The 8,155-nt window shown below is 61.8% G+C and overlaps 1 protein-coding gene across 2 annotated transcripts; it reads right to left on the bottom strand.

The window, feature by feature from the left end:
- Positions 1-117: 117 nt before the first annotated feature.
- POLR3C (RNA polymerase III subunit C) lies at positions 118-8,068 on the bottom strand. 2 transcript variants are annotated; one of them, XM_037411935.1, is made up of 15 exons: positions 8,010-8,068; positions 6,935-7,111; positions 6,217-6,472; positions 5,709-5,894; positions 5,477-5,565; positions 4,401-4,505; positions 4,113-4,205; positions 3,223-3,303; positions 2,852-2,903; positions 2,695-2,755; positions 2,458-2,608; positions 2,246-2,347; positions 842-891; positions 603-752; positions 118-266 (listed from the first exon to the last, which is right to left on the bottom strand). In XM_037411935.1, exons 2-15 carry the CDS (start codon positions 7,079-7,081, stop codon positions 185-187), a joined length of 1,605 nt encoding a protein of 534 aa, XP_037267832.1. In that variant the 5' UTR covers positions 7,082-7,111; positions 8,010-8,068; the 3' UTR covers positions 118-184. The 2 variants fall into 2 exon arrangements, with proteins under 2 accessions (XP_037267832.1, XP_037267831.1); XM_037411934.1 differs by having other exon boundaries at positions 2,843-2,903.
- Positions 8,069-8,155: the final 87 nt, after the last annotated feature.

Below are 8,155 nucleotides of genomic sequence, written 5' to 3' on the forward strand. Positions count from 1 at the left end.
TCATCGCGGGGGGGGGGAGCGCGCCCCCTGCCGGCGGCAGCGCGCACAGCGACGCCTACAGGCACCGACCGACCACCCCCCACCCCACCCCACCCCCCCACGTTCCCCGTGCCCGCGGGACGCTCAGGCGGCATCTGCGGCTCGTGCTTTATTCGGCCCCGCCCCCCCCCGCGCCCCTCCCCCCTCAGGGCCTCTTCACGGTGCTCTCGATGAACGACTCCAGCACGAAGATGGTCTCGTCCACCTGGTTCTCGCTGGCGTCAATCCTGGGGGGCAGGTGCAGCGGTGGCCCACAGGGTCCCCAGCTCATTGATGGGGTCCCCAGCCCACCAACGGGGTCCCCAGCCCATAGGCGAGGTCCCCAGCTCACCAACGGGGTCCCCAGCCCATCATGGGGTCCCCAGCCCATCACGGGGTCCTCAGCCCATCACGGGGTCCCCAGCTCATGGAGAGGGTCCCCAGCCCACCAACGGGGCCCCCAGCCCATCACGGGGTCCTCAGCCCATCACGGGGTCTCCAGCCCATGGAGGGGGTCCCCAGCTCATTGATGGGGTCCCCAGCCCACTCGTGTCCCTCCCCCCCCCCCCCCCGGCAGCGCTCACTTGTTGACGTTGCGTTTGAGGGTCTCCAGCTGCTGCCGCTCGGGGGCCGTGATCATCTCCTCGATTTCCTGCAGCTGCGCGTCCTCGGCGCCGGTGGCCTGCATGGAGGCCAAGATGGCTTCCACCCGCTGCGACTTCTCCAGCAGCCTCCTGGGGGGAGGGGGCAGAAGAAAACGGTGGCTTTGGTCCCCACCAAAGCCACCACCCAGCCCTCGCGTCACCCGCGGCCCCGCGCTCACTTGTTCTCCTTGGTCTCGTACTGGCGCCGCTCCATCAGGTTGGCCACGCTCTGGGGAGAGAAATGGGGCTGGGGGGGGTGTGGGGTGGGGGGCGGCCACGTGCTGGCAGCTCAGCCCGGGGTGGGGGGGTGAAACGGGGACGTCGCTGCTGCCACCCACCGCGGCACCAGCTGGGAGAGTGGCCAGAGTGAGGTGGGGGGTGTCACACCCAGCCCCGGCGCTCGTGGGGCTGGGGGCTGTGAGGGGAGGCGGGGGGTGGCCCAGCAGCCGTCACTGCTCACGCGTGGTGGTGGAGAAACACGTGTGGTGGTGAGGAGCTGGTGGTGGTGGAGAACCGTGTGTGGTGGTGGAAGAGATGGCGGTGGAGAACCACGTGTCACGGGGGTGGTGATGACGGTGGTGGAGAACCATGTGCCATGGTGATGGTGGTGGAGAACCACATGTGGTGGTGGAGAACGACACGTGGTGGTGGAGAACGACACGTGGTGGTGGTGGTGATGGTGAAGATGGAGAACCACGCGTTGTGGTGGTGGTGGAGGAGAACCACGTGCCATGGGGGTGGTGATGATGGTGGTGGAGAACCATGTGCCATGGTGATGGTGGTGGAGAACCACATGTGGTGGTGGAGAACGACACGTGGTGGTGGTGGTGATGGTGAAGATGGAGAACCACGCGTTGTGGTGGTGGTGGAGGAGAACCACGTGCCATGGGGGTGGTGATGACGGGGGTGGAGAACCATGTGCCATGGTGATGGTGGTGGAGAACCACATGTGGTGGTGGAGAACGACACGTGGTGGTGGTGGTGATGGTGAAGATGGAGAACTACGTGTTGTGGTGGTGGTGGAGGAGAACCACGTGCCATGGGGGTGGTGATGATGGTGGTGGAGAACCATGTGCCATGGTGATGGTGGTGGAGAACCACATGTGGTGGTGGAGAACGACACGTGGTGGTGGTGGTGATGGTGAAGATGGAGAACCACGCGTTGTGGTGGTGGTGGAGGAGAACCACGTGCCATGGGGGTGGTGATGACGGGGGTGGAGAACCATGTGCCATGGTGGTGGTGGAGAACCACATGTGGTGGTGGAGAACGACACGTGGTGGTGGTGGTGATGGTGAAGATGGAGAACCACGCGTTGTGGTGGTGGTGGAGGAGGAGAACCATGTGCCGTGGTGGTGGAAAACCACGTGTGGTGGTGGTGCTGGAGAACCCCTGGGCTCCACCGCCTGGAGCAGGAGCGTGCTGGGGGCCGGAATCTCCCCCCACTGAGGAACATTCGCGTGGCTGGAGGCCACGTGGGAGCCAGCAGGGACAAGCCCGGTGCCGGTGGCTTTTGGGGACAGGCAGACCGCGCAGAGCCCCTGGCGGGTCATCGGCAGCGCCCCGGGCGGGGGCTGCGACGTACCTTGTAGCAGCGGTGCAGCAGCATCCGCGCGGAGGACAGGACGTTCACGGTGTAGAGGTAGAAGGTGCGGGACGGCGCGTGGTCGGGAGTCTTGGGAATCTCCTGCCGGGAGAAGGAGGAGGAGGAGGAGGAGGAGGGCGACGTTCGAAGCCTTTGAGATCTCCCCAGTCCTCACTCTCTGTCCCCTCCCGTGACAGGGTGGCCACACTCACCTGCAGGGACACAAAATTCTCCGACAGCATCTTGTAGAGCATGTCCTTGGCTTCCTTGGCCGGGATCATGGCAAAATCCTCCACTTGCTTCTGCTCCAAGTGCCTCTTTCGCAGGAGCAAGCGGAATATCCTGGCGCAGCGGGAACCGAATCTGAGCGGGAGAGGGAAATAAAGCAGCGGCGGGAAGCGGGAAAGGGTCAGGCACGAGCCCGTGAGGTCTCCAAATCGCCGCGTCACCTTTCCTCCACGATGGACTCCAGGGTGGCCGTCGCCAGAGACGCCAGGGCCTTGTGAAGGTCTGTACAAGGTCAAGGTCAAGGGAGAACACCGGCACTCGGGAATAGTTTCACGCGCTGGAAAACGCTGGGTCAGGGCGTTAACCCACAAAGGATACTGACAGTGTACATGCCCCCGCCGCTGTCCCCGGATTTACCCACAAATTCCAGCTACAAGAAAAAAAAAACCACAACAGTTTAGCACCTCCCAAAGTAATAAACCCCCTGATTTTCTTAAAATCTTGATTGTGAGAAATAATACACAGATCTTAGGGGGCGGGAAATATCTCTCGATCTTAACAGCCTAAGAACATTGGCCATATTTTATTTTAACACTCTCAGTATCTTTTAAATATCAGTAGAAAAATGATTTTTCCTCGGTTTGAGGCGGCGCAGGCGCGGGGCGCAGAGCTCGGCCAGGAAGCGCCATCCTTACGCCACCGAGGCCTTGCCTTAATTAGGGCAGCGAAAATAATCACACGTGTCTTACCGGGTCGTCTGCTAACAGGGTGAGATACTGGTCCAAAACCTGCTTCCCGATGTTGTATCCGGCTGGGAGAGACCGGAATATCTAGGGGAGGAAAACCAGCGAGAATGTAAGTGGGGGTAACACGGAGTAACCAGCTGTCCTGGGGGGGAACACGGAATAACCAGCTGTCCTGGGGGGGTAATGTGGAATAACCAGCTGTCCTGGGGGGGAACGTGGAATAACCAGCTGTCCTGGGGGGGAACACGGAATAACCAGCTGTCCTGGGGGGGAACACGGAATAACCAGCTGTCCTGGGGGGGAACGTGGAATAACCAGCTGTCCTGGGGGGGTAACACGGAGTAACCAGCTGTCCTGGGGGGTAACGTGGAATAACCAGCTGTCCTGGGGGGGAACACGGAATAACCAGCTGTCCTGGGGGGGAACACGGAATAACCAGCTGTCCTGGGGGGGAACACGGAATAACCAGCTGTCCTGGGGGGGAACACGGAATAACCAGCTGTCCTGGGGGGGAACACGGAATAACCAGCTGTCCTGGGGGGGAACGTGGAATAACCAGCTGTCCTGGGGGGGTAACGTGGAATAACCAGCTGTCCTGGGGGGGAACGTGGAATAACCAGCTGTCCTGGGGGGGTAACGTGGAATAACCAGCTGTCCTGGGGGGGAACGTGGAATAACCAGCTGTCCTGGGGGGGTAACACGGAGTAACCAGCTGTCCTGGGGGGGTAACACGGAGTAACCAGCTGTCCTGGGGGGGAACGTGGAATAACCAGCTGTCCTAAATCTGCAGGTGCTCCACAGAGTTTTCCTGTGTGATCCAAAGATGGTGCGGAAGCCGTGGCAGCGGAGAAGGGCCTCAGCTACACCCCGATTTCTCAGGGGCAGGAACCCACCTCGTTGGAAGAGAGCGGCTGGGTGTACGGCGCGCTGGAGGACGTGGTGACTTCGCTCATCCGCAGCATCGTCCGCACTATTTCGCTGCTGGTCTGGTTTTGGGGGGAAGGAGACAAGTTTTTAGTGTGGGAGCGTTGTGCTGAGCTCTTCCTGCAGCAGGAACCCAGCGTGGGCCACCCCTGCCTGCCCGGGGGCAGGGTTTGAACCTCCCCACCATGACAACCATCACCAAGCTCCCCCCGTGACGTGGAGAGCGATGGCAGGAGGTTCCGAGTGCCCCCACGAACCTGATCCATGCGGTTGGCCACGGCGCTGACGATCCCCTGGTCTCGAAAATGCTGGTGGAACCGGTCGATGTTGACTTGCCAGTAAATGCCATCGTCGGGTGGAGGCTGTGAGGGGGAGAGGAGCCACCAAACTGAGGGAGAGGAGCCCAAAAACCGAGGGAGGGAGAGGAGCCGTCAAAAACTGAGGGAGGGAGAGGAGCCCAAAAATTGAGGGAGAGGAGCCACCAAACCGAGGGAGAGGAGCCACCAAATTGAGGGAGAAGACCCCAAAAACCGAGGGAGGGAGAGGAACCCAAAAATTGAGGGAGAGGAGCCACCAAATCGAGGGAGAGGAGCCCAAAAAACGAGGGAGAGGAGCCCAAAAAACGAGGGGGAGGAGCCCAAAAAACGAGGGAGAGGAGCCCAAAAAACGAGGGAGAGGAGCCCAAAAAACGAGGGAGGGAGAGGAGCCCAAAAATTGAGCGAGAGGAACCCAAAAATTGAGGGAGAGGAACCCAAAAATTGAGGGAGAGGAGCCAACAAACTGAGGGAGAGGAGCCCAAAAACCGAGGGAGGGAGAGGAGCCCAAAAATTGAGGGAGGGAGAGGAGCCCAAAAATTGAGGGAGAGGAGCCACCAAACCGAGGGAGAGGACCCCAAAAAATGAGGGAGGGAGAGGAGCCCAAAAATTGAGGGAGAGGAGCCAACAAACTGAGGGAGAGGAGCCCAAAAACCGAGGGAGCGAGAGGAGCCACCAAAAACCGAGGGAGCGAGAGGAACCACCAAAAACCGAGGGAGCGAGAGGAGCCACCAAAAACCGAGGGAGCGAGAGGAGCCACCAAAAACCGAGGGAGGGAGAGGAGCCCCCAGACTCCTTGGTTGGTTTCCCCAGGGGAATGCCTTTGGGAAGATGCTGGATCCCCCCAGCCCATAAGCTCAGAGGAAGGAGCTCAGCCCTCGGTAGCGCAGGGACAGAGCTGTGTCCCCAGCGAAGGTGACACGTGCGAGACAGGCACGAGCTTCCCAGGAGCCGCAGGCCCGGCTCCGCGTTATGGCCCCGGAGAGCCGAGGGCGACGCTGCATCAGCGCCCCCAGTACCTCGGGGCTTTCTCCATCTTGCTTCTGCTTTTTGGCCTTGTGTTCGCCGTTCTCTTCCTCATCGCACGATCGTCGACGCTTCCCTTTCCCTGCCAAACACAAAAGACGGTGTTTGCTTTGAAAAACTATTGTTAGGGTTTCAGGTGAACAGCGTGTGGCCGAGCGCTCCCCCAAGATCCCTCGAAGCACCCAGTAGCACCCAAGGTCACCCCGAGGACGAGGGGCTCCTCACCTACGAGGTTCAGCCTGGGCACGACGTACATGTCCTTCTCATTGATCACCAACGTGGGCGCAGGGGGAGGCGGCGCATTGGGGGTCTCGACGGTTTCAGGGACCGCTGGGCACCTCTGTACGAAGTGCGTGTCCGCCAGGCGCACAAACGTGTTGGAGACGTCAGCGTAATCCATCGTCTTCCCGTCTAGGCCAGAGGAGAAAGATGGTGGCGTCAAGCTCTGCCAGCCCCGCGGTGCTCCTGCGGCTCCGGAGGACGCGGTGACGCTGTGGTCCTCAGAGAACCGCTACGAACACGGCGCTCAGAGGCCATTTTGGGGTGGGGGGGCAGCATTTACAACCCCTCTGGCAGCAAAGCCACTTTGGGTGGCTCCTTCTCCAAGTTCAGGGCCAGTTTTCCACTGTACCGCAGCCCACAGAGCCTCTGGTACCACGTTCACCGGGTAAAACCGGCCTCTGGCAGCCATTGCGCCTCCTCCCGCTCCCAGGTAAGGAGAGGAGCTTCCCACCTTCCATCGTTTCAGTCAGCCTGTCCGCCACCTTCCTCACCACCGCACTCATGGTCATCTTGCCGTTGAGGAGCAGCTCCTCCACGATGAGCTCGCCCGTGTCGTTGTAGAGGGTCTTGGCGGTGTAGATGTAGCGCGGGTAGCGGAGGATCCGCAGGACCCGCTTGCACTGGGCCACGTACTCCACAAATCCTCGGTTCTGCACCTGGTACGTCACCAGGTTGTGCTGGATGAGGACGCAAAGGGCTTTCTTCACCTGCCCAAGGCAGAGCGGGGCACGGTTACGCCACAGGGACGCGCGCGCTGTGCTCAGCCCCCTTCGCAGCAGTTGCGGAGCATTCTCCCCCCACTGTGGCCCTCCCCAGTGCTGAGCTGCGGGTGTTTGTGTCACCATCACGTCGCCTGCGCATCACTCGTGTCACTCTGGACTCTATTCCCTGCCTTTGCTCCCCATGGAGAAGCCAGTTACTCTCCTCCTTCGCAGACTACTTTTTAACTGAGTCTCTCCCGCTGAAGGAAAACCACCTGACCATTTCTTTTGTAAGCAGAAAAGTGCTCGTTTGTCCTTCTCAAGGTTTTTTCTTACCAGTTTCTCCTTCAGGAGCAGCAGTGGCAGTGACTGACAGCTTGGACTGCCAGCAGAGTGGCCCAGGCTGCGTTATCCAACACCTCCGATCACACCCGGGTTAAAGCCGACGCGGGTGGGTTCCAGACGTACCTGATCCAGCAGCAGCCCCGTGTCACTGACTATCATCCGCAGCGGCTGGGTGCCCGTCCTGATGAGGTAAGTCCCTATCTTCTCCACAATCTCCCCAAAATGTTCTTGCAGCAGGAGGGAACACAGCTTGATTTCCGCCTGAGTCATTTCGATGGCAGATTCAAACAGCTGGCAGTGCTGGAGAAGAGTGCTGATGTGTTACAGCTGTCACGGGGGGGGGGGGGGATGGAGGGTGGGGGCTGGGTGCTGCCGCCTGATGAAACCCACCCCAAAATGGATGCAGGGTGGGAGGTGGGTCTGTGAGGAAAACCAACCCCTGTAGGCGCAGCTGGGGTGAGATGGAGAGGGGATGGAGGCTTGGCACAAGGCTGGTCCCTGTGGCCACTCCCATGGGGTAGTAACCCTGTCACAGGGGTTCCTCTGGCCACTCCCGGGGGTCGCAGCCCCGTCACAGGATCCCTCTGGCCCCTCCTGGGGGTCACAGCCCTGTCACAAGGTCCCTCTGGCCCCTCCCGCGGGTGGCAGCCCAGTCACAGGGGTCCCTCTGGCCCCTCCCGCGGGTGGCAGCCCAGTCACAGGGGTCCCTCTGGCCCCTCCCGGGGGTCGCAGCCCAGTCAAAGGGGTCCCTCTGGCCCCTCCCGGGGGTGGCAGCCCTGTCACAGGGGTCCCTCTGGCCTCTCCCGGGGGTGGCAGCCCTGTCACAGGGGTCCCTGCGGCCCCTCCTGGAAGATGGCAGCCCTACCTTTGGGGCCTGGGGCTACAGGTCCTCATCCCGACGGGGAGCCATGTCACAGGGCTGGGGGTCCCTAGCTCCCCCTCCAGGGGACGGAAGCCCTGTTACAGGGGGCCCTGTGGCCCCTCTCGGGGGGATATGGCAGCCCTGTCTGAGGGGGGCCTGGATCCATAGGTCCTCCTCTCGAGGGGCAGCCATGTCAGAGGGGGCGGGGTCCCTTCTGTCCCCCACCCAGGTGGGGTGGCCCTCTCAGAGCGGCCGGGGTCCCTGTGCCCAACACCCTCCCCCCCCGCCCCGGGGACAGCAGCCCGGTCGGAGGGGACCCGCCACACTCCCACTCACCCAGGCCCAGCCTAGGCCCTTGCGGCCACCATGGCAACTGCCACTTCCTGTTTCCCGCCCACCACTTCCGGTCGCGTGGCACCGCCTCGCCTCGCTGGCCGCCCTGGAGGACCGGGCCAGGCGCCGCCCTACCCGCGCCGTCTCGT

Source organism: Falco rusticolus, chromosome 19 (genome assembly GCF_015220075.1).
Source record: "Falco rusticolus isolate bFalRus1 chromosome 19, bFalRus1.pri, whole genome shotgun sequence".
Taxonomy (NCBI): Eukaryota; Metazoa; Chordata; class Aves; order Falconiformes; family Falconidae; genus Falco; species Falco rusticolus.

Coding starts and splice junctions, on each gene's coding strand:
- POLR3C (XM_037411934.1), bottom strand. CDS start 7,081: ATGACTCAGGCGGAAATCAAGCTGTGTTCCCTCCTGCTGCAAGAACAT. Junction 2,756..2,842: donor GTACACTGTCAGTATCCTTT/GTGGGTTAACGC, acceptor GACCTTGTACAG/ACCTTCACAAGGCCCTGGCG. Junction 892..2,245: donor TGCTGCACCGCTGCTACAAG/GTACGTCGCAGC, acceptor TTCTCTCCCCAG/AGCGTGGCCAACCTGATGGA.